The sequence below is a fragment of the Scleropages formosus genome, chromosome 7 (assembly GCF_900964775.1).
Source record: "Scleropages formosus chromosome 7, fSclFor1.1, whole genome shotgun sequence".
NCBI lineage: Eukaryota > Metazoa > Chordata > Actinopteri > Osteoglossiformes > Osteoglossidae > Scleropages > Scleropages formosus.
In genome coordinates this window covers 12732806-12759775 of record NC_041812.1, presented here as the reverse complement: position 1 = coordinate 12759775, position 26970 = coordinate 12732806, and the positions used below count along the sequence as shown (strand labels likewise).

The following is a 26970-nucleotide window of genomic DNA, read 5'->3' as shown; positions in this document are numbered from 1 at the left end:
CCACAGAGGCTCACTTCAGGCCTGTGTGGATTAATCAAATCCGTGGCTGATCAATATTCACAAGCGCCGGCTGCCCTGCTTACCTGGATCAGGCGCATTTATTCTGAAGGATCTCATTAATCTGCTTCCCGCTATAAAGTGCTACATCTTGTGTTAACCTGCAACCTTCACCAAGGATAAAATAGTAACCTGACTTGTTCGCAGTCTATTTAAATGCCTTCCTGCTTTGAATGAAATATCAATGCGAGCTATGTAAAAACCACTCGCGGACTCGGCAGGGCCATTTTAGCGATGCGTCATTCGGCTGCAACTAACAGCACGCGTCCGCAAAGGAAGCTTCTCGGTGAAAGAATCGGGATCAGGCACCAGGAGAGGAACAACTCTTTCAGCTCGGAGATGTTTAGGCAAAGGCGTTCGGGACAAAAAAACTCATACGATATCAATCTATCGGAAAAAATAAATCTTAAAGTCTGAACATCCGGAGTTTTGCATCAATACACGCTCGCTCGAATACACCGGACAGCTATAGTACGTATCCAGCGCAGGACACCAAGGTGTTTCAGGCCCGTGTGAGATGCACGTGGAGACATCCGCTGCTGCGAGCGGAGAGCTATAAAGCGTAAGAAAAGAAAGGCTGCTGCCGCTGCAGAGTTGTAGCCCTTTGAAAACGTGTGTAAAGCGTGCTGAGTAAATGTGTCTCTTGGGCCGAGTGCTGAATGCGATGGGGCTCATGGCACAGTGTTGCCTTGCCCTCTGATAACGGAATCAGAAATCTGTACCGACATGGGTTGACAGTCATAGACCATGGTGCGACACCCTGTGTCACCACGGTAAGCTGAGAGATTGAGGCAGCGTCCACATCTGGACAGTGTGCTCTTGACTTTACTTGGATGGCGTGGCTCTGTACTCCAGAAGGACACGGGAAATGCTGGATGTGACAGACTGATGCACATCGCCAGAAACCCAAGGGCAGGTCAGGAAGAACTGGGGTAAAAAAGGGATCTGCCCCCCCTCTCGACACACCGGCCCCGTCGGCTCGGCTAAGTAGGTGGGTGTGAGGGTCGGCGACATTCGTCCAACACACAACAAGAACGTGCGTCGTTCCCCGCGCTGGCTGGGCCACGCGGTCCGAGACGCCAGGGACACTCTTAAAGAGCGCTCTTTAAACTGCCGAGGCCCCTGGGACCCGGTGAGGATGGGGCGGGGGAGGGGGGGCACTAATGAGAACTGCAAGGGGGCAAACACGCATGGAGATGACTGTTATTCTGCTGATGTGCATTTAAGTGCTTTTTTACTGCCAGCCACAAAGAGAGTGAAATAACCGTGATGAATGTTGCTCCCGAAAAGCGTTCATTTTCCGGCACGGGGGGAGGGGGCAGGGGGAGAGGAGTCGTCACGCACGGGGGGCGTATCATTCGGTTTCACTCAAGTGCGCTGGCGAGGCCGCGGGTGGGACGGCCACCGCTCGGACAGCAAATAACTGCCGCCGTGCCCTCCTCGTTCTGCTGGCGACACGCACGGGCATCCTCAGCACTACCGCTGGCATCATCATAATCATCATCGTAATCACCGACTTCGTCATGGTCCTCATCATCACCGCCATCATCATTATCATCATGGCTTTGGCGCAATTAGCTCTGTATTAATTTGCAGTTGTGGCGAGATCGGCTCCCTGGCTCACGGTCACCGAGTCACCACCTGTACAGCGGTCATCGTGAGCTGACCGCGTGATGCCACTTTCTGGGTATAACCGAGGATTCTGTGCTTTATACCGTTGAATGCAGCAACCGAAAGGTGACGGATGCGAGGGCGGTAGTGCTGAGGATGGACTAGCAGACACCCTTTCATATTCACGGGGACACAGGTGACATGAGAAGGGAGCGAGCGGGGGAGGGTTGTGGTTTGCGTCTCTCACCTGCTGCTGCTCCTGCTGCGGTCGCCTCGCTCCATTGGTCGGCGCTGGACACAGAGAAGGAGCGCTGGTGCAGGCCGTCCGGCTTCCCGCCGAAGGCTCCCAGGTTGAGACCGCTGACAGAGCGCTCCGATTGCAGGGAGGTGCTGCTGGTGGAGTGAGGAGCACCTGGGGGGAAAGGAGGCAGCTGTCAGAGCAAAAAGCCTCACGCAGAAGAAGGAGCTGATGGAAGACCTTGCGCCGAGCACCACGAGCAGCGCTCCGTGTACCTGCGGCTTCTGCTCTCCTTCAGCGCATCGGAACGAAGCCACTGTCTCTTCTCCTTCTCTTAGAAAGTGCTCCTCCTGATATTAAACGTCACTCAACGTTTGACGAGTTGCGAGAAGGAAAGCGTTCGCTCACGCAGCGGGTATGCGGGTTCACATGGGCACGGACAGACGCAGCGGGTGGCGTAGCGGTTACAGCCGTCACCTTGCAAGCAAACATCCTGGCACTGAATCCCACCTTGTGCTGGAGTGCCCTCGATCAAAGTTCTTACCCTGACTTGGTAGAGTAAAAATTACACTTGCCAATTGATACCGAAGGGTATCAGCATAAGAGCCTTATAGTAGAAACATCGCAGTGTAAGTCACCTTGGAGCATCAGCTATAGAAAGGTTAACGGTACAAACTGATTAGGTGCTGATTAGCGGTTGTGAAGCGAGGAGCCTAATGCAGCGCTGAACAATCTGATTCGCTCATGGCCCCACGACTGGTTTCGAATCACTAACCGCTCTCCACGAACACCAATGTCTGCGCTCCCGTGTTACACGTGGCTGTTAGGGTGGAGGATTAATTAAAAACAGGCCCGGTCGGCGAGGCTCCGAGCGGCCTCTTTGGACCTGCCCACACCACCACGTAGCACGGGCACGTCCAGCCCGGCGGATAAAGTTTGCCATCTCGGCGGAACGGCCGTCGGGGCACTTTGTGCCGTTCCTGCAGGCTCTCTCTCTCTCCCTCTCTCTGTCTGTCTGCGTGTGCAGTGCCGCGCCATCTCCGCCTCTTTCGTGTTCGTCTCCCCCACACTACATGTGTAAACCCCCCCCAGCCCGTGCCTCTAATTAGCCCTTAATTAACAAGATACACTCCGAACGGTAATTATCTCTCCTCAGCTCTCTGACTGCCACATCCATCTCTCGCGGCGTTGGCTGTCGCTTTCCCTCCACTTCCCAATCAGGCGCTCTGCGGCACGCCCCCGCCCCGCGCTCCGCCACCCCCCACCGGGCCCATCATCGCACGGCTTTGCTCGTACCGCGTGGGCCGGAGAACATGTCGCAGGTGAGGGTCCGCATAGGCATGAGTTACAGCAGTAAGTCAGAAGGCTTCTTGGACTCAGAATATCACCGTAACGTATTCACACGTTGCAGTGGAAAATATTGCACACTCTCTTGCAGGAGCTGCGCAGCCACATTTAACGCCGTACCCCACTAAGAGCACAGAGTACCACCATTTGACAAGCAGAAGCATGGGAGATAAGCAGCGTCCCGCCAACGGGCCCCGAGCGCACGGTCCCACCATCCATCATGCGCCATAGGCATCTGCTTTCGCTCAAACTCTTAATTACTTAATTGGATCAATTACTGTGCTAAATGAATGCAAATGACTGCGCGTTTTAGACAGACTGCGTTGCACCACTGAGAAGACCTGCGAGGTGTGCAGGACAGCGGGAGCTCCGGCAAGCAGGCTGCCTAGAAGAAGGTTCGCTTGCGCAAGAGCCCATACGGCCCAGAGCCGTAGCACCGCAGCCTGTCCCGAAGCAAAGGAGAGCAATTAGCGGAGATTCCCACTGGAGTCCCGCCAAGACTTAATTGTATTTATTTAGGTATTAATTGTGCGGCAGCTTCATTTCATTTAATTTTATTTACGCCATTAACAAATGAGGAAAGGTGTTGCAAGGTTAGGGGTCACAGTAAATACAAAGGAAAAAAGAAAGGCATATGGTTAGGAGTGGCGCTACTCTTCTCCGTGACCTTTGGAGCACTTTGCGCAGGCAAGGCCTGTTCACCGCGGTAAACATGAGTGCCCGCAACTCTGCAGTCTGTGGCGTGTCACATGTAAGGACAACCAAGCCCTTGTTAACATAATGCGTCTTTCCCATTACCGGGAGTAATAAGTGTATCAAATTCACATAATTATGTCTAATTAGTGTCGGTAATTATCCTGTTGGGTGCGGGAAAATTAATCTTTCACTCCCAATGGGGGGGAGGGGGGTGCGCTCCACCGCCGTGAGGGGGGGTGGGGCTGGCGAGGCATGCTGGGGGGAACGCATGCTAAATCAGAGCCGGCGCTCTGCCAAAAAGGGGGGGGCCCGTGCCTCCACAAACCACCTCACGGGTTTTTACTACAATGTGCTCCATGTTCTGTACAAAACGGAGGAGTGTAGGAAAAACGGGAGCGAAAAGCAAGAATCTATAAAATGTGTTCTGAACGTGCAGCTGTACAAAATAGTCTTCTGGAGGGCAGAGGGATCTTGCTAATGTCAATATCTGACAGCAGGTGGCGTAATTGTTAAGAGTTGCTGTCTTGCACTCAAAACACCAGAGCTGGAATCCGTCTCTTGCCATTGTACCCGATTAAGGTACTTACCCTAAACCGGCACTGTAAGATTACCCTGCTCTGTAGAAATGAGTAAATCACAGTAAGGAGAGTAACATTGTATGCTGCTTTGCAGAAAAGTATTGGATAAGTGAATGAATGACATTTAAAAAATAAAATTCAGAGGTCTGAAATGCCAGGGGGGGTGAAAAATCTGGTTACAGTTTGCATGTAGACTTAACCTCAGAGAAGAAATCACCACCGTTTACTCGCAATGCATCGGTAAAAAAATATTTACAAGTACAACTAGTGAATTCGTCTTGCTTGGATAAACTCAAAGCAAAAATATTACTCCCAACCTAGAATTAACATAATAAATCGATTTTATCATCTGATGATATTTACCCTGCTACTTAGAGCTAAATGGAGCAAAACACGGACTAGAGAACTTCAGATAATGAACCCCATAAATAAATCTCGCGATGGCCAGCTTCGTTCGTGTTATAACCATTTTGTAAAAGTAACACAGAAAAGATAATTAATAGCGCACGCCTTTGTTCCATTTAAGCTCTTAAACATAAACAGTGAAATGCATTAATTCCACCTGCTGGAAAATGCACTCAATTAAGGGGAACACGTGAGCGCGCCGCGGCTATGCGCGTTGCGGGGAACCGAGCGCGCGTCACACGGCGCCGCCGCAATGCCACGCAGGAATCATTCGTAATACACCTTCAACGGGGAAAATAAATTAAAAGGCAATAGAACCAATTTTTATATTACCAAAGTGACATTTCTGAAAGCTATTTCACAGAGCCGTGCAACTGTGAAGGGGTTCAAAATACAGCAATCACGGCAATTTTTCCCCGTTTGCGAATCGCCGCAGCGCGTGATGTGCTGGCAGGAAAATAATGCAATTCATTTTTATTCAAATGTAAAAAACGAAAAAGTAAAAAAAAAAAAAAAAATTGATCAGGGTTTACAAACAGGCAGCACTGTATACAGAGCCCAGTTTCGCTAAAATACTACTTTTCATCCTCGATAACAGGGATTTGCAAGTAAAACTAATGACTTTCACTCATAAGCGGAATCATCTCAGTTTCGAGGATTTATTATTTGTGACCAAACACCAAGCAACATAAAAAAGACAGCAATTTGAGTTGTGCTACAGATTTCCAGGAACGGGATTTCTTTTTTTTGCCATCTTCAACCACTGGCTATTTTTCAATTACATGAAAAAACAAATGGTTAAAAAAAGGTAAGAATGAGGGAGGGGGGGGAAAAAAAAAAAAAAAACACTTGACAAACATTTTGAAATTCCATAATCATCACCGATCATAATTGTCAGATTTGATGCTAATGATTAATGAATTAAACATGGATCCATCAATTAGTCCCCGGAGAACAATTCCGCATAAAAGTGTCGATAATGTAATTACAGCGGGCAAAATAATCAGCTGTTGGTGTCAATGGCCTGTTGTTTGACTCCGTGATTTTGCGTGTCACGGCCGCCGGTGAGCGGAGAGAACCGGAACGGCAGCCGGTTGAGAGGCCGGGCACGGGCGCGGGCACGGCGGGCACAGGCGCGGGCACGGACACGCCCACTCGCCGCCGCACGACGTCTCACTAAGTATCAGGTTAAATTAGCAAGGTGTCCCTGCCGTTGGGTCGGAGCGCGATCTTCGACACGCGGACCGCGACAGGGACGGATCCGATCACACGCACGCTGTCAGAGCAGAACCTTCCGGAAGAAGCCGATCGGGCGCCGTCTCCAGAGCCCTCCCGCAGCCCCGGCAATGCTAGAGGCGGGAAGTAGATCAACAACCCAGAGGAGAAACACCTGGAGCACAGGCGCACAAGCGGTGTCAGCGGCACCTTTACCACGGTGAACACCTGGTACGGGATCCCGCCTCTGTGTCTCATTAAACAGACGCGCTCTGATTTAGTCTATGAATAATTTGCCTTATCCTGCTTCTCGCGCATGGCGGGTATTATTATATCGGCCAACGAGCGAGGAAGGATCCGCTCATGGCGATGGAACGGGGAGCCAAAAAAAAAAAAAAAAAAAAAAAAAAAAAAAAAAAACACAACAACAACGAGCAAAACAAAAGGAGCGCGGCCGCGTGGAGGCTCAGCGCGAGCGTTAGGCGCGCGCACCCCCGGTGGAGTGTTTGTGTAGGGAAGAAGCGGCGCGCGCGCGCATCACCTGGGCTGGGAGGCACGGCGGCAGATTAGCGGGGAGCCCAGTTGCCCCCCCGTACACACGCGCGCGCGCGCGCACACACACACACAGGCGCGCGCACCCGCAGCCCGCCCCCTCTCTCGGCCCCCGTCAGAGGTTGATGAGCCGCGCCGCGGTGTGACCCCTTTGTGGAGCTGTTGCCATTATGTACAAGAAGGGGGATAATGAAGCATTAATGCTAATGCAGGAGCATATCATCCACGGCTGAGGCCATGTAATCCGCACCCCCCCTCCCCCCGGCGCACGCTCCCAAACACACACACACACACTGGTGGGGGCGTGTTTATTTCACTGAAATACACAATCAAATGCACAAAAACATAACACAGACACACCGTGCCTCCTGGACCACCCCTGTTTCTCGTTGTCTTTCTCTCTCTCTCACACACACACACACACACACACACACACACACACACACACACACGATTCCATGGAAGCAGACAAGATTCTGGTCAGTCAACTCACATGGCAGAACAGCTCCCCCACCTCCCCACTCCCAGCTACAGTAGGAGCCTCTCATCACAACTGATGGAGGGGAGTCATTAATACCGCAGTATAATGTATCTGTCACCAGTGACACAACCGACTGCCTGTTAACAGGATAATAATATTTAAGATCTGCCAGAGACTACAAGGCAGAAAGCAGAGGCATTCAGAGTCAGTTCCCTCTGAACACACACACACACACACACACTTAGACATAGTGCTCTGCAAGACCCCTGCCAGCACCCCCCCCAGTTCATAAAGGGTCTTTAGATCCAGGCATTGAATGAATTACCAAAGAAAAAGACAGGGCCTCGCTTCACCTTCCGTGAATGAAAAATTACCTCTTTGTTCCTTTCATCAATTGCATGCCTAATGAAATCAAAATCAGATCGCATAATCAAGTGCGGGCCCTCAGCTTGCCGGAGCACGCTGTGATTTGTAACCTTTTCTCCTGCGCCGAGATTAACACCGCTTTTCCTGGCAGACTGGCGAACGGGGCGCCTAGCACCCATGCTGGGAGAAAATCTGCACCCATGATGCTCGCCTGGGTGTCAATATAGGTTCCAATTCAATGTCCCGCTGGACGTCCCGGTGTGACGCTTGGTAGTGTGCGCAGCCGTCCACAAAACACTGAAACAAGCCAGCCTGAAGAAGTTTGTGCCGAGGGCAGAAGCTTGGAGAGAAAAGGCAGGAATAAGAAGGTCCAGGTAATGGTTTAATTTTGGCTTTGCAGGGAGGAGGACCCCCCTCACTGTGCTCCTACTCCAGTGTTCAAAGTTTTAAAAATAAAAAATTAAAAAAAATGCGGTTAAGGCTAATGGCAGACCACTCTGTGCCCCCAAGATCCTTCTCCTCTCCTCCAGCAACTCATGAAGGTTAATCACTTATAGGTTGGAGCACGGACCCCCCCCGACAAGCCAAAAAACCTGGGCCTGATGAGACCCCACTCGGGCTTTGCTGTTCTGCTGGAATAATTAACCTCTTTAACTGGGTTGCTGGAGCTGGAAGTGGGCCAGACTGTTCACGCCTTACATGAGGAGCTGGGTGGGTGGGCACCAAGGTTTGACCATAAGCGCTCTCTGGCGACCTGGCACAGATTACCCATGCTCACCAGCTCTCCTCCAGCACTCGTCTGCCCTATCAGAACCGAGCCGTCCTCCTGCCATAATGCGTTAGCGTCAGCTGTTGTCACCTCGTCGGAGCGCGAACTCATTTCCAGCGGTGCTAGTGAGGTGTCGCATCCTGAGGGACCCTCTCCCTAATTTGTATTAATTACCCCTAATTGCAGCACCTACATCCCACTGCAACTTTTGGCAACAGCTCCATTCTACAAGTATTGCTCTGCACTGCCCCTAGTGGCAAAGCTGGGAAAACACTTTCTATTTTTATAGCTGGACTCTGATTCTCCACCTGGTCCTACTGTCTCTGACAGCACAATCTGGACAGTGGAACACGGCAGAAGCAGGAATCTCAGTATCTGTAATCCAATATACAGTCCAGTTGCCCTACATCTACATTTATTCGTGTAGCAGACGCTTTTCTCTGGAACAACGTACATCTCAGAAAACAAACCAGATTTTTCCTGTGGCGTACGATCAACACGCAGGTGCCTCCTGAATGAAATGTAGATTTGGTTGGAGTCACCAATGCCCTGCTAAGAACACGCCCTTGAGGTTACCTTAGCTTAGAGAAGTCAGAGGATGTCAAAGCCTCCGTTGGTCTACAGCAATCTGGCCCCTGTCTGGAAGCCGCCCCTCAGCCATCTACGTATCACATCCCTGTCAAGGATGCAGTGCGCTGCACTCATCTCCATATCCCCTGGGCCCTGTTCACTGACGTTTCGTAAAACTTCAATCAACTTCACGCTCCAGTCAGATCACATGTGAAGAAGTGCATGATGATGGGGCGACTTCTAGGTAATGATTGTACTGGTCCTGATGTCCCAGTCAGCAGACTGTGACAGGTTAGTCCTCCAAGTAACATTACAACATGTGAAATCATACCTCATGCCCAGTCATGTGCACAGCCACGCACGGGCTTCACTAACTGCCTCTGTCACCTTCCTGCTCCCAAGCTACCCTTTAAACGAACATCTGGGCTGCTATGGCTCATGCTAATTGTTCTGCGCCTCCGTACTTTGTGTTATTCTCTGTTAAGCACCCTGAAGCAACTTGTTGGGAAGGTTATGATACAAAAATTAGTTCAACTGAGTTGCATGCTACACTGAATATTCACTACAGTGATTATGAACTGCATATTTCTGTCATATTAATAGTCCAGAACTCTCACTAGAAGCTCAGATGGCGAGACTGAGGTTATTGCACTCTGGACACTTCATGAGAAGATTGGATTCTCTTGAAAAGATGGAGACGATAGGAAAAGTTGCAGGGAAAAGACGAAGACGACAAGAAGGAACCAGACGGAAGGACTCAGAGGTGTGACAGTGGACACCCCCCTTCGAACATTATGAGGAGATGTGTGGGGGGCCAGAACTTTCTAGGACTGTGTGGTCAACAAAGGTTGAGGTCAAATGAACCGCACAACAACATTCCTAAAGTCATAATAATATTCCAATATTCCTTCCTTATTTATGTAAACAGTCACGTAGTTTTACTATTGGAGTTTCTGAGCTGATGGTAACATGTACCTACAGTAACACTAGACAGGGTTTCTTAAGATCTCCCTCAGGTTTTCCATTCTTGTACTTCCGTGCCCAAAAGCCCCTCTGAATGTCCTCAATGCACCATGGACAATCTGAGGGTGATCTGAGTGTCACTGTCCATGTGTTCGTGTCCTCTTACCTGCAGTCCCTGTGCCCAGCTGCAGAGTGCTGCGGTCCTTGGTCAAACCATTGGTTTTGGGACTGGCTGTGGGGGCTACTGTGGCAACCGCCCGTGGGGGCCTCTTTCCGGGAACTTTGACTGTTGTTCTCAGCAGGTCAATCTCCTTGCCGTGAACGTTCTGCATGTAATCCTGCAACAAAAACATGTGCGTACGCACACCCATTTCAAATCAACAAGTTTTTCTACGAACCCAAAGATTGAACTTATTCATTTATACCCCTCCTTCCCTCAGTAAACACCTGGAGAGTGAAGACCTGATCGCCCTGTACAACCCAGCTGTGCTCCTCCACCTTTGGCTGTTTAGTGCTTCCACTCCCAAGAGGTCCAAAAGCAAATCTCATCCATATGCAGTTTTGGTCAAAATGTGGCGGAACAAACTCCCAGTGTCCCTCAGAGCTGCTGAATCCCTTCCAGCAATAAAGAAGGGTCCTCTCTGCCAGGGGACTCTCTCTCCTGATCGCCTAACAGCTATGTAAACGAGTCCAACACCATCTGCTATGTATTTAGCATCTATATATTTGCTATTTGAATGTCACTGCTATAGGTAGCTACTTGAGGGATGATAACCAATAATATGTTGGTATCAGACAGACAAGCTGTGTGTCTATAATCCTGTGTCTAAAGTTTTATCTGAGTAAGTCACTTTGGACAAAAGCTTTTCACTTTGACCTCAATCAAGAGGTTAAAAAAAAATAAAACATCTTTAAATGATTATTATGTACGGAATCTTTTTTGGTCCTTTAGTATCGGGGCCCGAAAACTTGCCGGCTGGACTTGCTGAGCCGATTCGGGTTAGCCGCAGTGGCGCTACAGAGAAGGGCTACGTGCACGGAGCCATGTGGCACACACGCAACGGTAATCAAATCATCAAATGATAACAATAATGTGCAAAGTTGGGGGGGACGCCGTTAACACCGAGAGTGCAATTCCACGTGTCTGCGCGCAATTGGGGAAAAAATTAAATAAACAACTGGAAAAAGGAGCCCAGAGCAAGCAAAGGCGGAGGGGCCATCATTTGACCTCACCTGCACCCCGAGAGCCAGGGGGGAGAGATGTAGCTTAATGGCTCCGAGTGGCCTCCTCTGCTCCGAACCTGGCTGTGCGATTGGGGCTAAAGTGGCAAAAAACAAATGAATTTCGCTGCTCGCAACGAGTAAATAAATGAGCGGGGGAAACGACTGTGATCAGCAGAAAAAGCGGGAGATCTCGTCCATCGAATCCCCCGCCAACTCCTCTCCTTTTATTACACGCCATAAAGCACTAATTTCTTCGCAAGCCTCCTCGCTAATTACCCAGTGAGCGCTCTCATTTCGTTTTATTACTGGAATTAACAGCCAGTTCGGAGCGTGGAAAGCTATTAAGATGTGTGATTAAGCCACATTCAATTAGTTTCCACAAACAATTTAATTGATGTAGCAGATAGAATTAACAGAAGGTGATTGTGTGGATGGCACGGCTGACTACGAAATGAAAGGGAACCCCTCGCTCCCCCCTTCTCGCGGCTCGCTCTCCCGCGTGGAGCTCGCACGGTGGCTGCGGGGACGGGCGAGAGCCCGAAGGCCCGGGGCGTCACGCGGACCGCGGCAGACCGCGGCGGACCCTACCGGCTGCAAAATGCCCATTAGCAATGTTGTTCGTGACATCGGCCAGGGGTCCTTTCCCCCTCTCACGCCGGACAGGCAAATCTAGAGCAACGAAGAAAGTCCACCCTTAACATAACGTGGCGAGTCGCAAAGCTGTTTGCCCGCTTGGCGTTAAGGAGTCGTGACAAATGACTGGAAAGGGCAAGAGCGCGGTTCCCTCCGCACCCTCTGGATGGCACTGTGCTGAAGACGGAAGGCAGCAGGGACAGGAAGCGGGAAAGGGTGAGGAGGAAGACGAGCACGGAAGGGAAGGATAGGGGAACGTTGGGGGGGGGGGCACGGTGTTCAACGCACCGTTTGGGAGCGTTCGCACCACCGTGGTGGTGGTGACGGAGGCCGACGTCCAACAGCGAGCGCCGTAGCCAACATGAGCCTGCGTGTGGGCGGAGCTCCTCGCTACGGCTCCGTCAGCGTGCGCTGGGGGCGGGGCGCCGTGGCAAGCGGCACGCCTTACCCCGCGGCTACCAGCGCAAATTTTCCAAGGCCACATACTTCTAAACCAGCGAGACCGCACGCGAGCGTGTGCTTCGAACTGCGACGTCATGCTCGCAGAACACAAAACGTCCACCGCGGGACGCTTAACAGGACGCTGTATGATGCGCAAAGCGCAATGTTATCGAACGTACAAAATCTTACCATTTTCTTCGCTTAGCTGTTTTCCAAGATTTCTGTTCATTGAGGAGCCAATTTGACCCGTTTCTACTCAGTGAGCTGATAGATGGAAGCAAAGAGCATCTGAACCAAGTACGAGCGTAGGACCACCTTAATTCAACTCATTTCCACAGTGATTACAGCTCATTTCCGATGTTCCCGAGTGTTGGAGATCAGTCAGGTGAGGAACGTTGTGAATGTTTATGAAATTAATTGGTAAATAAAATATTTTTTATTTACTACTATGTTTATTATAGCTGTGTCTTTTTTTTTTTTTTACACAACTAGAGGATAAACTGAGACATGCATATGTTTTAATGGGGACGGTCGGTAACGTAGTGGTTAGAGGTACTGCCTTTGGACCCAAAGATTGCAGGTTCAACCCCACCTCTCGCTGTAGTACCCTTAAGCAAGGTACTAACCCTAAAATTGCTGCAGTGAAATAACCCAGCTGTACAAATGGGTAAATAATTGCAGGTAGACTAACATTGTAAGTCGCTCTGGAAAAAGCATCAGCTAAATGAATGAAAGTGTGTGAGACGCTTTACTGATTAAGTTCTGGTTGTGTTCATTGCATTAAACATCAGCACGAGACATTCTATAAGCGTAATAACGGACGCACAGCTAATATTTAAAGCATTAATAGTGACAGCATTGCACTATTGTGTGTGTGTGTGTGTGTGAGAAAGAGTCAAACACTCACATGGAGGCTGGGGTGGTACGTCAGCACACCGTTGTCACACAGTGTCACGTACTTCTTCTTCCACTCCTTGTTGAGCGACTTGCCGCTCCTTTTATGCAGGATTCCCTGTAGAGAGAGACGTGGGTTTAAAACACCCGACCGCTGCCGTTACACTCAGAAAAGAGTGTAAACAATTCAGTGTTGGAGAAAAGCTGTGGGAAAGGGCTCCCACAATGCGGTGAAAAGAAACCCATGGTAAATGGGTACCTGGACTATGGAGTAGGCAACTGGTAGGGTTTACCAAAAAAAAAAAAACTTTGAAAAACTAACAGTTATATCTATGGTTACAGCAGCCATCACCAAAATCTTCTACCCCTGTCCCTGGCCACTAACCCACACACACACACACATTTTCAGAACCGCTTGTCCCATATGGGGTCACAGGGAACCGGAGCCTAACCTGGCAACACAGGGCGTAAGGCCGGAGGGGGAGGGGACACACCCAGGACGGGACGCCAGTCCGTCGCAAGGCACCCCAAGCGGGACTCGAACCCCGTCCAACCCACCGCGCCCCCTGCTGGCCACTAACCCCTAACCCTAAAAACACGACTTTGAAAAACAACTCGCTAACAGTTATGTCAATGTCCGCAGCAGTAAGCACCAAATCCGCCAACCCTAACCCCTATCGCTATCCTCATCCCAAGCCATAAAATCCTACACTTAAAACAGGACCAACAGAAGAAAAATAGAAGAAAATCCACTAAGAGCTCCTGTGAAATTCTCAGCAGTATAAATGAGTACAGTTCCAAGTTGGTTTGGATGAGGCCATCAGGTAAAGCAGTGTTTGAGCTGTCGTCTCACAATCCAAGCACCTGGGCTTGAATCCCACCTCTTACCTGATCAAGGTACTTACCCTGAGCTGATACAGTAAAATGTACTCGGGTGTATAAATGGGTTAATCACTCCAAGTGGCTTATTATAGAACTCTCGCACTGTAAGGCGCTTTGGAGAAAGATCTCCTTTAATGAAAGTTAAAGGTTAGTGGAAGGTTAATGAAACTAAAACCTTAAAAACGCTAAGGCACTGAAGCATCGACTACATTGCAGATACAAACACTGAACGGACTTCTAAAAATATTTCTACAGAGTGTATTTTTTCCTTTTCATCGCGTAAAAAGATTTTTCCAGAATTTTCCTAATAAAAGCTGAAAGACAAAATACCCGAATCCAACGGGAATAGCGATTGGAAACGGCGCGACCTGCATGACACTGTGAGGAAAGTGCCCATTTGATGCTCTACACCAAGTTGCTCTTAAAAAAAAAAAACCCCTTGGGCATCAACTGTTTTCCTTCACAGGTGAAAACCCAAGACGCCCCTGGAGACTGTGAGACAAACAGCGGTGGGGTCTCAGTCCTCCACAAAGACGGTTGTGAGAAAGCCAACAGGATGTGGGGATGGGATGGTGGGCAGGTGGAGGGGGTCCAGCCCCAATCACAGCGAACCCCCTATTTCCTGAACCCTGACAAGAGCCCCAGGGTGTGCTGTCCACGTAGGCGGCGCTGCCACCACTCCCCTCTGCCGGCCCGTCCGACAGCCATCGGCTCCTTATCTCTCTCATCTGCTGAACAAATCCCGGGACACAATGGGGTCTCTCCCCTGGAGGAGGACAAACGGGGCCGCGACCGTGAGCTCCTTCATTAGCAGATTAGGGGGATTTCTTGTGCTTTCGCAGCCTTGCTGGGTGGCTGGGTGTGTGTGTGTGTGTGTGTGTGGGGGGGGGCATCCTGGAGGGCTTTAATCCTTATTAACACATGAGGGGATGACCCCCGGTGACCTGCTTCTCCGGCTGTGTCCCGACAATCATCTTAATCTGGCGCCGCTTGATCTCAGGTAGGACCTCTCTGTGTCGAGGGGGTCCAAGATCCACTGATCTCCACAGCGCCCGTTGCTTCTCCACGCAGCTGAGACCACGGAGGAAATGGAGCGGTATGAAAAACTAATAACGTGTGAAACTCAGCGTTATGAAGAAATAATCTGCGAATATCCTTTAATCCTGCTTCTGGAAAACAGAGGAAGGTGTAGACTCTGTAACCTGTATACCACCTGCTGTCCCCAAAAAACTTCAGATTCAAAGCAAGAAAATAGGAAAACATGCTAAATTGAAGGGGACAATGCCAGCTTGAGGAGAGAGAGCGATGACCGCAGGAAAAGAAGCGCTCAGCGGGGCTGATGGATCACCTCGCCCGGACACCCTGGGATCCTCAATCTGAAATCTCTCCCGGATTCTTCGGAAACGACTGAATTTTGAGACGTCAAATTTTCCGTCAAAGCATCGAAGCCGTTTTCTTAATGGCCAGTTTTTGGCTATAAGACCCTCTGACCCCCCTGAGCTGCAGCAACTCCCCCACAACAGACTAAGAAAGGTTCACAGGACAGACAAGAGTTGAGTTTTTACAAAACAGCAACAAAATTTCTGTGGTTGCCTAATCCTCCTTATACTGGACTGGGTCTCGTACCCTTGACCGAAAAACTGAACCGATACAGTAAAAACTGCCCTGCTGTATAAATAGGTAACTAAGTAACTCAGCGTACAAACCTCACGCTAAGTTGTTGTGAAGAAAAGTGTCAAATTAATGAATCGATGCAAGTATAAAAACACCAGGATCTAGGTTCAGCAGAGCTGTGTGTGAACTTCAAGCAGGAGATATGCCTCAGTGCCAAAAAAAGAGTAAGACACTCAATTCCGGGCTTTCTCCGAACCACAATTACGCCAACAGTAATCGCTGTCGACTCCACGGTCTCCAGGTCATCAGCCATGTCCTGAAGGTCCGTCACATCGATAACGGCCGAACCGCGTTTCCCACGACGGGGACGCACAGAGAGACAAAGCGTCCGCTAGTTTCCAGGGCGATCTGGAACCACAACGAGAGACGTGCTCCATCCGCGCTCTCTGACTCGGACCGAGACCGGCACTCACGCGAGCGTCGGTTTTACCGCCATACGGGGAGGATTAATTGGCGCAGGCGGCGAGCGACTGTCCCTCGGCCATTGTCTCGCGCTTGTTCTACAATTGCCACGTTTGCATGTCCCGTACCTCTATTGACTGACAAACAGATCCATAAAACATATTTGCCATCAGACAAGAGGCGTCCCTCCTCATCGGCGTTCCATAAACGCACGAGTCGATACGCAAACAGACCAATGCGAGGAACATCAGTTAAACGACGAGCCCATTACCGGACCTGATTATCGATACCGCGTTATTAATGTCTGCATCTCGCGCATAACTTCTGTTTGTACTTTTCTTAGCGACTTCTCCAAATCCTCAATATTTCAAGCAGAGCAAAACGCTCGGACAAGTTCCGCATCAACGCGGTTCGTTCTACGAGCGGACCCTGCACCGCCAGCATCACCGCAAGTACCACCACGACCAGCACCGGGCCTTGAGCTGCGGCACGTCATCGGCTCCTTGGCAAACGGGAGCGGCTGGGGTCCCGCGCGCCCTCGATGGAGAAGACGTGGCCACGGGCTTCCGGAACACCAGCGGCACCGTATCGCTTCAGGTTGGCAGGCGCCTTCCGCTCATTGAGGTGCCGGGGCAGGGAAGCTGCATCCTGCCACACGGCCTGAGTGATGGGCCGCCCCTCCGTGACTCCCAGGGGACAACTGGCTGTGGGGGGAGGGTCACGGAACAGCACAAAGGCTGTAGAGGACTCGGGACTATTGTCTCGCGTCCCATTTCTACAGAAGGTATATGTGCTTGTATGGCTGCGTGCATGAGAGAAGGGGTGTAATTTGCCCGGTTGGGGGTAATTATGCTCACACTGCCCTCCTTTGATCCTGAGGACTTCTGCATTTGACTGGGCAGGTTGGGAGCTATCAGACTCATTTAACAACCACCCCCCGCCGTCGCCACCGCCAAGTGGCTCCCCACCCTCCCCCCCTGGCTCGGATCCGACTTCCTCACCCCCCCAGACGAGCCAACAGTTCGACGGATACTGGGGGCAGTGGCCTTTGAACTGCCGGGCCTAATTAAAGCTGGCGAAAGCAGATTAAAAGGTGTGGATTTCAATTAATGAGCTTTGCGGGGCTCGACCCCGGCGTCACCTCTCCTGCTGCGGCCGTTGGTTTTTAACCCCGCCGCTAATGGGGCACTTTTCGCCCGCGTGGGGTGGGCAATCAGCAGGTCTGATGCACATTTAATCCGCCGGGTAAACTGGAGCTGAATAGAGCAGGACTTTGCATTCAAACATGAGGGTGGAGAGGGATGGGTGGGGGCGGGGGCACTTTCGCATTGCACCAGCGGCGACCTTTTAATCCAAGATGGGAGCGGAGCCCATCGAAGGGACCCAGGAAAGACGGGCGCCTGAGTGCCAGTGCCTGCAAATGTTCAAGGCAGAATGGAGAAGATGTCATTCATATCTGTTCCTACCTTATTATATTATTATTGATTTATTGCTTACAAGTCACAGAGGTTAGCGCTAATAAATAAAAAGGAACACAATGAATTCGTCTTACTTAGGAGCACAATAGCAGTGACACTTCGAGGAACTTGAGGTGACAGTATCCCGGTGCCTTGAGGGCCACACTACTGAGGTAGTGTGTAGGATCTGGAGCGCGAACACACACACACACACACACACACACACACACACACACGGAACTTGTCCTATTGATATTTTCAGTGCTGCCCTGGTTGCCTCACATCCATTTCCATGCAGTTCATTGAAGTGCAGCAACTCCACCGGAATTAAACCGATTTATCTTAATCGCTGAATCAAAGTTCTCGGAGTCCAAAATATTTTTGACAGACACTACTAAATACAATATTTAATTTATCTAACCCAAAGTAGTAAACATATAGCCTTGGCTGACACTGCTGTGCTTTCACAAACATACATACATGCATAATGCTAGTAACCACAAAGAAACATAACAATTATTATTACTACTACTCACTGGGACAAAGACAGAGAGCAAGTCCATCCTACGTATAAGAAAGAGGGCAAAATTTGACAAATCGAAGATGGGTTCACAGCCCGACACCCTGTACTTTAACCCAATACCCTATAGCCCATGTCTATAAAAAAGGTACGTACGTCATCATTTACACCAATAAATGAATCAGTTATGACCCAAAATCCACAGGTGGTCTGGACGGTGCAGATACTTTGCACTTTACTGTTACTATACTGTCAGAGTGCTCACAGGGTATTTACACAACCATTTGACACTAATGTGGCCTTCCTGTGTTTACAGTGCAGTGTCAGCCAACCTTTAAAAATATTAACCACAGATGGGTTGCTGACAATGGATGGATGAATAGATACGCATACTATGTGTATGTGCGCACGCGTGCGCTACCAATCGGTTTTGTTGTGTTTTAGCGCCACCTGGCGTCCGTCATACTCAGTCTCACCAGTAGGGAATAGGAAGAGGAGGAAACGTATAATAATAATAATAATAATAATAATAATAATAATAATAATCCACTGCCAGAGTTAAAGGAAATATGAAAAGAAGATTTTTTTTAAATAAAAACACAGAACTGTAATATAGGTGTAAATATTTAGTCGACATTTCATGTATTTTTCAACATTTAACGCTTACACATTAACAAGCACACATAAATTAATTGAAAAAAATTTGCTATCAAAATGAATGGAAAAAATAAAGAAATAATCTACCATTTATCAAAATGATTAATATACACTTGTAAGAAATGTAGTGTTACAGATGAAAGAAATTCAACTATGGATAAAAATAAAGACAAGCAACAACTACCAGAAAAAAAAAAAAAAAAAAAGAGATGATAAATACAAACAACCAACAGTAATGATGGAAGTACTTACCTCTGCAAAATTAAATGCCAAGAGTGAAATTAAAAAGGTTCAAGGTGTGTTGAGGTAAAATGGCTCACCTGTTTGATGGGTATTGCTCTCCCACTGCCTATGCTGTCAGTTTTACAGTCAATGCTCTTTGCCTGCTCACTGGCTTTCCGAGACTGTAAGGAAACAAGAGAGCCAGTCGGTCACCAGTGCAAACCACTGTAGGCACTCACGGGGGGGGGGGGGGGGGGGGGGGCTGGGGGCAACGTGTGCGGGTGTGTGTGTCTGTGCGCGTATGTATCTGTGCGCTGCATTGCTGTGAGGGGGCCGATGTCAGGTGTTTGTCGTGAAGGTGGGTGGTGGGGGGGTCGGGCACACTTTGCAAAAGCAAAACTCAAAAAAGCATAAAAAAAAAAAAAAAACAAGCAGAACAGCAAAATGACATTACACTGACGTGCAGTAAAAAACAAACAAAAAAAAAAAACAAAAAAGTTACAAGGAACAAACACGCAACACGTAAAGTCACGGAACTACCCCGCAGAGTCATGACTCAGGTCTGATACCCCTGTGGCCTTGGCCCCCTCCCAAGAGCGGGGTGGCACACCTCAGAGGCCCAACTTTACTCATCACACCCTTTTGCATAGATACACTGACAAGTCCGTTCTACAGCGCAGAGGGAGTAAGAGAGGCAGCGGTTAGTGGGGGGGCAAGAGCACGTTAGTTCACATGGTGACAGGCAGGTCCTCCTCGATACTGCGCCGCTGGATAATCCGAACAGTCCAAGGAAAGCAGAGCAAACCACGCTGAAACACGGTTAGTGAGACGGCAGCACCGACGCATGAACGGAGGAGAGAACCTGAAACGAGCCGGGTCGGATTCCAGCTGCGGAGGAAAACGGAGGGTGAGAGCGACAAAAGGACACCCCAACCCCAACATGCAGCCCTCAAAGAGAGACAAGGCTTCACCACGCGCACACAGAAATGCCATCAATAATAATAATAATAGAGACAAGGTGGACAACGGAGCAGCCGCCGCATGGGCGACCGTCTTCGGTCACGGCCGGCGGACGCCACACTCATACAGCGCAACGGACGAGGATGGTCTCACTCGTAACATGGAGGGTGATGCTCACTCGCCAATGGCAGAGGTAGAGGCAAGTCAAAGCAAGCCCACTCAGTATCTTATTTTCAACAGTTTATTTAATTTTTCATTTTTTTTTTTATACAGACACCATACAAATCAAGTCACAGGTTCACTTCCAAATATTCAACAAGTTTAGTCAAACATTGCAGTTCCCCACAAAATATAGGATGGACAATAAAGGCTTTATATTTATATATTTTCATATATTTACTGTATATAATATATTTTCTATAGAATACCATTGTAAATAAAATACAATACAAGATGTACAGCAGTCTATGAATTGGCAATCAGTAAAAGTGCTTTTGTAACAGTTTATAATCTTTAAATGAAACCCAAAAAAAAAGAGGAAGAGAAAAAAAAAAAAAAAAAAAAAAAAACTTAAAAATGATATAAAAAACAGAAAATATAGAAACTACATTCATACAAGTCAGTGCAATCAATAACAATTGGAAACACTCCGTTCTGCACGTACAAGACTACCCCATAATTGTTGGTGCCTACCTATTAGTTATGAAGGCCTTCATAACCCACCATTACGGCTGGTACTTCATATAACCCTTTCACTTTGATTCAGACTCAAACTCATTTGAAAACCTGAATTTCAAACAGAAAACAAGTAAATAAATAAGTTAAATAAATAAGATAAATAAATAGAGAATAAAAAATACCCAAAAGGAAAGAACGGAATAAATCTGATGAACTGATAGCAACGGTCAGTCCATGAGTCCTTGATTATGGCGAAAGGCAGTGTGATGTGTGAGCGACTGTCCGTTTAGGGGGTGGCGACGTCCAAGGGTGGTGGGGCGGGGTGGGGTGGGGTGGTGGTGGTGGAAGGGTGGGGGGGGGTTTGGAAACAGACCGGGGGAGGGTGGGGAGAAGGGGGCGGGTTGGTAGTACAGTAACGTCTCCAGCAGCCCCAGGATCGCACGAGCTGCCCGGCCTCCGGCGCTCACTTTAAGGACTGGGCCAGCAGGGGCCGCCTCCCCGACTCGGCTCCCTATGAAAGAGTGACGCCGGCGGAGTGTGACTGCAGTTCCTGTTAAGGTCTCCCTACGCTCCCCGGCCTCCCCGGCCTCCCCGGCAGGCCCCGCGGAAACGGCACGCTTCTTCAGCCCCGTCATACTGCCCAGACCCCCCGATCCAGGGCAGCCCAGATGGGGGGTGGGAGCATGGGGCATTTTGCAGTGCAAAGTGCCTTTATTTATTTATTTATTTATTTATTTTTTTATTTATTTTTTTTTTTTTTACCCCCATGCTCTTCTAATTCGGAAGGAGTTGGAAAGCCCTTTTTGTTGAAGAAAGGTTGGAAACAGTAGCGCAAATCTGCAAATATTGAAAAACATTTGGCAAACGTTAAACCAGTATACTTTGCACTTCCTCAGAGGACATGGAATTGAAAAAGGATGGAAATAAAGATAGGCGGATCTGAAGATGGAGACGGCGCGGCAGACGGTTACACAGAGAGACGATGAATGGTGCTGCAATGCCGATGGTAAGGCAGAGGAAATAGAATGGGCCACAACACATATCGCCTACCTCCCCCTAAGCTGTGCTTTTGTACGTACGATAAGTATAGTTCGGAGACATAAAATAAAAAAATCCCCTATGGTCATCACCCTCACAGAATATTAAAACAGCTCACCCCTTAAGGTGGTAAAAAAAGTTACCATGGAAGCGCTAGGAAGAATCAGTATCTTTTTGTACACTTTTCTGACATCTAGTGACACTTCTATGTAACGACAGCCATACCGGCAGAGACGAAAGTTCAATGTCTATGGCAAATGACGAAAATAAGTGACAAAGACAACATGACTGCTTAACTCCTGCGGATGCAGCATCCACCATCTCGAATAAAAATGTTCACATCCACAAATTTCTGTGTTTCATTAAGACGCTGGCACGCTTAAGGACTGAAGTACTTCAGAGAGAAGAGACGACTGGCTCACAGGTAATTTCTTGGAACCAATAAGGCCATATAGACTCATTTATGAACATCTCAATTCCAGGGAATGGAAGAACTTTAATGGTGTCCACATATGGCTTTTTTTTTTTCTGTTTTTTTTTTTAAAAGCAACACCCTATCAAGTTGTGTTTTGTAACTGTCACCAATATGAAGTATTTCTATCCAGACCAAATTTATTGCACAAGGTAAATACTCTAGCAGCAGCTTCTCTGCGCAAATAAAGCTTCGGTGTGAATTTGCAGTTGCTAGACACATGCAGCTGTAAATGTGGAGGAGCAGGTGGATCTGAAGACAGTAAGCGGTTGGTACCTTTCACTGCTGGGGGACACATCTGGTGGCCCGGTAAGACCACACGCTGCGCTTCCAGTCTAACTTAGGATTCGGCGGTGGATTGCTCCCGATTCTGACGTCTGGTACTCTAGTCTCCGTGCACCAGGGTCGAGATGTCCCGTTAGCCTTTCCGCCCGCACGGAACCGGAACCAGAAGTCTTTTAAACACTTTTAAGAAGCTTGCGATATTTTTTGGCTCCATGTGCTTCTCGAACACGAAGACATACGGTTAATAAGAACCATTTCTGCAACTGAGAGAGCATCTGGCGCGAAAGCGTTTGAGTATGAACTAACAAATCACCTACACTTTTCACATGGGTGGCGGACTGCCACTAGGTGGAGATATTCCTACTGCTGTCCTCTCAAGAGTCGAAAACCCATTTTCCGCCATTTGGATCTGCAGCTTTCACCTCCAACCACCCAAGGGTAACTGCAGGAAGAAGCTCCACTCAAGGTAAGACATACAGGAAAACAGAACGTGGCCAAGCATGGGTGGCCATACATATGTATTTTTTTTTTCTTTTTTTTTTTTAAACTTAATTAGAATTTACTCCATATTTATGAATATTAGGTAACACCTATGCATAAACTGAAAGAAACACAAAGGACAAAGCGTTTCATAGGAGCATTGTTCCCCGAGATGAAACACAACAAAAAGAAGTACAATACCTAACTGGAGAACCAGACAGCCCTGTGACTGGATATCGATAAGACGAGGAAACAGAGGGGGAAGGGGCGGACCTGGAGAATGCGACCGGCTGGATAGGACGTCTCACAGACAGAACGAATGGGATCGGCCCGGGGGCCGGCAACACATTTTGACAGCCAACATCTGTGTTTTAGCTTCACTGTCTTCTGACAACAGTATGTACATGTCAGCGAGCCCTGCTCCAGCAGTCCTCCAAAGGGGAACGCGTTCAATCCCAAGGAGCAAAAATCACTTTGTCCTTCATAAAAGCAAGTAGGGAGAAGTCCTACGATGTGTGCTTGGAAAACAGCTAGTTTTTGATTTTTTTTTTTTTTTTGTCTTTAGTCTCTTCAGACTGGCACATCCTGTTCCTTATCTCGTGGTCTAATGAGATCCCTGTGGCCCCCCCACCTCCCCGTCCCGGCGCTCCTCAGAAGGTCATGAGTTGGAACTCCCGCTCCGCCTGCCACTCGGGCAGCCACACGGGGTACGTGGCGTGCTTCGGCGCCTCCATCACGCGAAGGGGCCGCGGTGATTCGTGGCTCTGGTGGACAGGGTTAGTCACTACCTAGCAGGGGGAGGGAAAAACAGGGGACACTAGGAAATCGCCTTTACGGCGGGGGGAGAAGGGTGGGGTAGGGGGGTTGAGAGGGGGCAGATCTGGGAGCAGCTGAGGAGGTGGGGTTTTTTTTTTTTTTTTTAGCTGGGGGTGGGGTTGAGGAGTGGGGAAGGAGGTGCATGCATTGTTAGCTGCTGCCGCCCAGGTGAGAACCACTTCCGGGTTCTGATTGGACGGTACCCAGTGATGGGCGGGACTTGTGGCGAGCACATTCCTGCAGGATACTCGAACCCCTTCCCCTTGCACAACGGGGAGCCTCTGTGAAGCAAATTACAAATCCGCCAAAAACAGAAGGGAAGGAGGCCAGGATAGAGACACTGGGAAAAGGGGGAAGGGCCAATGAGAGTTGAACACGTCACATGCATCCGCTACGGCACGTCGCAGCAGCGGACGAGAATACAAGAGATGCAAGATTTTCACTTTTCTTTTTTTTTTCTCCATTGCGGTTTGTTTTGGTTCTTATTAAGAAAAAAGTAGAGAAAAAAGAAGCACTCATTACGTGTTTCAGTGTAAGCTAGGCCCTCACAACTGTATGCTGTCAGAGCCCGTTCTCTTGGTTTTATCTCTTTTCACTTGGCAAAGCGGGAGAGGAAGGCCTCTGCTGGGCGGAGCTCTCTGGCTCCCTCTGGTGGAGAAGACTGCATGTCTGAGCGGGAGCGTGGAGCGCCCCCGCACTCCGGGGGGGGGGACACTTGGAGGATCTAATATTGTGAGTGGGTGCCACCCTGCATCAGCTGGCGCATACTTACTGTGAAGATGTTGGAGCGGCGCTTGGACTGTTTGCGGATGGGCGTGGGGGTGTTGGAGGCCGCCACCGTCTCGATGCGCATGTCCCGCTGACTGATGCTGGGCGTGGAGGGGACGGAGGAGGAGTAGTCACTAAACGCGCCCCCGCCATTGGCCGCCTGCAGACAAAGAGTACAGAAAAGGGGATGGGGGAAAACACAAAATTTGGGGGTCAGCATAAAGAGGGGGAAGACGGGACATAGCCTGAGCCCACACCTTCCTTACTAGTGAGCAGTAGTAGCTTGGAGAGACCGGCAACATACTGCACATTAGAAGTGGCTTTTTGATTCCGTAGCCAGCAGCGACCTCTAGTGGTAACACTTGTAACACGCGCAGCGATTTCCGAGGTTTACGGTACGAGCTTCGATCTGTCCTCAGGGAAGTGAGCAGTGATCCATTGACCCTGCAAACAGAGGTCTGTATACAATGGCAAACGGAAGGGAAAAACTGCTCGCTCTCCAGTACAATCCAAAGTAGTTCAACCACATGTTCCCTGGCTTAACATTTCGACTTGTATGCATAGAAGATGATGTGCTATTTATAGCATTTCTTAACACTAATAGGCTCCTGTCAGGAGCTATAATTCGAGCGTTGACCCAACCTCATCCACTTTTCCCATATGGTTTCCAAAAATGACCGGAAAGCAGCAAACGAGTTTTTAAAGATTTCCACACATGAACATGATGTCTGGCAAGTTGCGCACCTACACAGACCGACAGACATAAACTTGTATTATGATTAATGTCTTTATTTCTTAACGTCATACTGGCATTAAAAAAGAAATTCTCGTCTTAGGGTTACATGCAAATGAAAAAAAAACATTAATTACTGCGGTTTGGTGCTGCAGTGCATAACGCTGGTGCTTCACAGCTACGGGGCCGCAAGTTTGGACGTGGGTTCAAATCTGGCTCAGTCAGAGTGGAGTTTACATGTTCTCCCCGTGTCTGCATGGGTTTCCTCCCATAATATGAACACATGCATTTCAGGTGTTTCTACATGGCTTTTATAAGTGAGAGTGTGATGGACAGACATAACATCCAGAGCGTATTCTCTCCCACACCCTATGCTCCTGAGCCAGACTCCAGACCATCATGAACCTGCACTAGACAAGTGGTTACCAATGATGAATGAATGAATGAATGAATGAATGAATGAGGGAATGAATGAATGAACAGATAAACAAAACAGTTAATTAGAACAATGGAAACAAACCAAAAAAGCTAAAAACTTTGAGGTTAGTCAGAAAACCATTTGTTTGAGATTTTACTAAAATTATGCCTAAAGGGCTCAGAGCACAGAATTACACTACATCTACATCACCAAAAGCTAGAGAAATTTATAACAATCAACAGAAGGCTGAAAAGAAACACCCGGAAACAACATGCCAAATTAGGCAAGAGGGTAACTTATACCCGTGAGCTTAACAACTGTCTAACTTTCACATTACTTTCTGAAAATGCCTTTAAATATCAGAATTCATCATTATATTTCTATCCATAAGAATTTTCTATTATACATACACAATGTTGTACTGTACATGTAAAAATATATTATTATCATACATATGCCTAAACTGAACATAGAGGTTCTGTAACAGTAAATTCCATCTGCCTGGTATAGCTGATTATGAGAATCCCAAACCCAAGTTCAAAAAAGCCTTTTTTTATTCCTCATGCAAATGAGATGGTACAGTTACTATAATGGGCCCGCCTCCTATTCCTGCGCGGTGGGTGGAGCCTCACCTGATTGATGTGCACCGAAGGGATGGAGGCCGACGGGACGGAGGAGTGACTGGGGGAGTTGGGGAGGGACTTGCATGGTCCGATGGACAACTGCTGCTTTTTCCTCAAAGCCACCACCTTTTGGGCAACTGGATGAACACACACACACACACACACACACACACACACACACACACACACACACACACACACACACAGAAATAAAAGAAGGCATTTACAATTCACTCTTTATGCCGTTTTTGACAAGCTGGGCTGGCAGGCATGGTTACTGTATGAAAATTTCACAGTAAACCTACAGAGTTCGTTATAATATAGAGTTACAATATATACTGTAGTCTTTATGACCATTCATATCTGATCTCAACAGCTGCACACTCATGAAAAACAGCCTTTAACTGGATTCACTGAAGCCTGGTCTGACTGCTTGGTCACTGGAAGACCAAAATACCATTGTGTAGCCAAAATTCTGCACTCCAGATCAAAGGCTGGTGAGTTTAAATCCCAGGGACTGGGGCCACTGCTGTTGGAAGCACTTCACAGGCATTTCACTGGGGTGTTTTAACCAGAAGCTGCACACGCTCCTGAGCAAACGGGACAGCACCCGTCGGTATGTGATTTGAAGGCTCAGACAGCCAGCGAACCACCGGGGGTGGGGGTGGGGTGTGACTTGATATGCAGACAGCGAGAGGCGCTGATCCGCCGCCGACGTGGTCGGAATCTCCTCTGTTCCACGTGCTGCTCCCTCCCACGGCAGCCCGATCAGGCACCTTTTAGGTTCATCCATTATTTCAACCGGGGCTTCAAAGCAATTAAAAAGGGGAAATAAGAAAGAGGAT

At 48.7% G+C, this 26970-nt stretch overlaps 1 protein-coding gene across 2 annotated transcripts in view; it reads right to left on the bottom strand.

The window, feature by feature from the left end:
* The window catches only part of agap3 (ArfGAP with GTPase domain, ankyrin repeat and PH domain 3), a 139814-nt gene that overhangs the window by 31741 nt on the left and 81103 nt on the right, over positions 1-26970 (bottom strand). For both annotated transcript variants that reach the window (XM_029253789.1, XM_029253788.1), the window contains exons 7-12: positions 26135-26262; positions 24356-24511; positions 18953-19036; positions 13054-13158; positions 10015-10186; positions 1916-2080 (exon numbers count right to left, since the gene is read on the bottom strand). In XM_029253789.1, coding sequence (XP_029109622.1) covers positions 1916-2080; positions 10015-10186; positions 13054-13158; positions 18953-19036; positions 24356-24511; positions 26135-26262 — 810 coding nt within the window. The remainder of the gene's footprint in view (positions 1-1915; positions 2081-10014; positions 10187-13053; positions 13159-18952; positions 19037-24355; positions 24512-26134; positions 26263-26970) is intronic.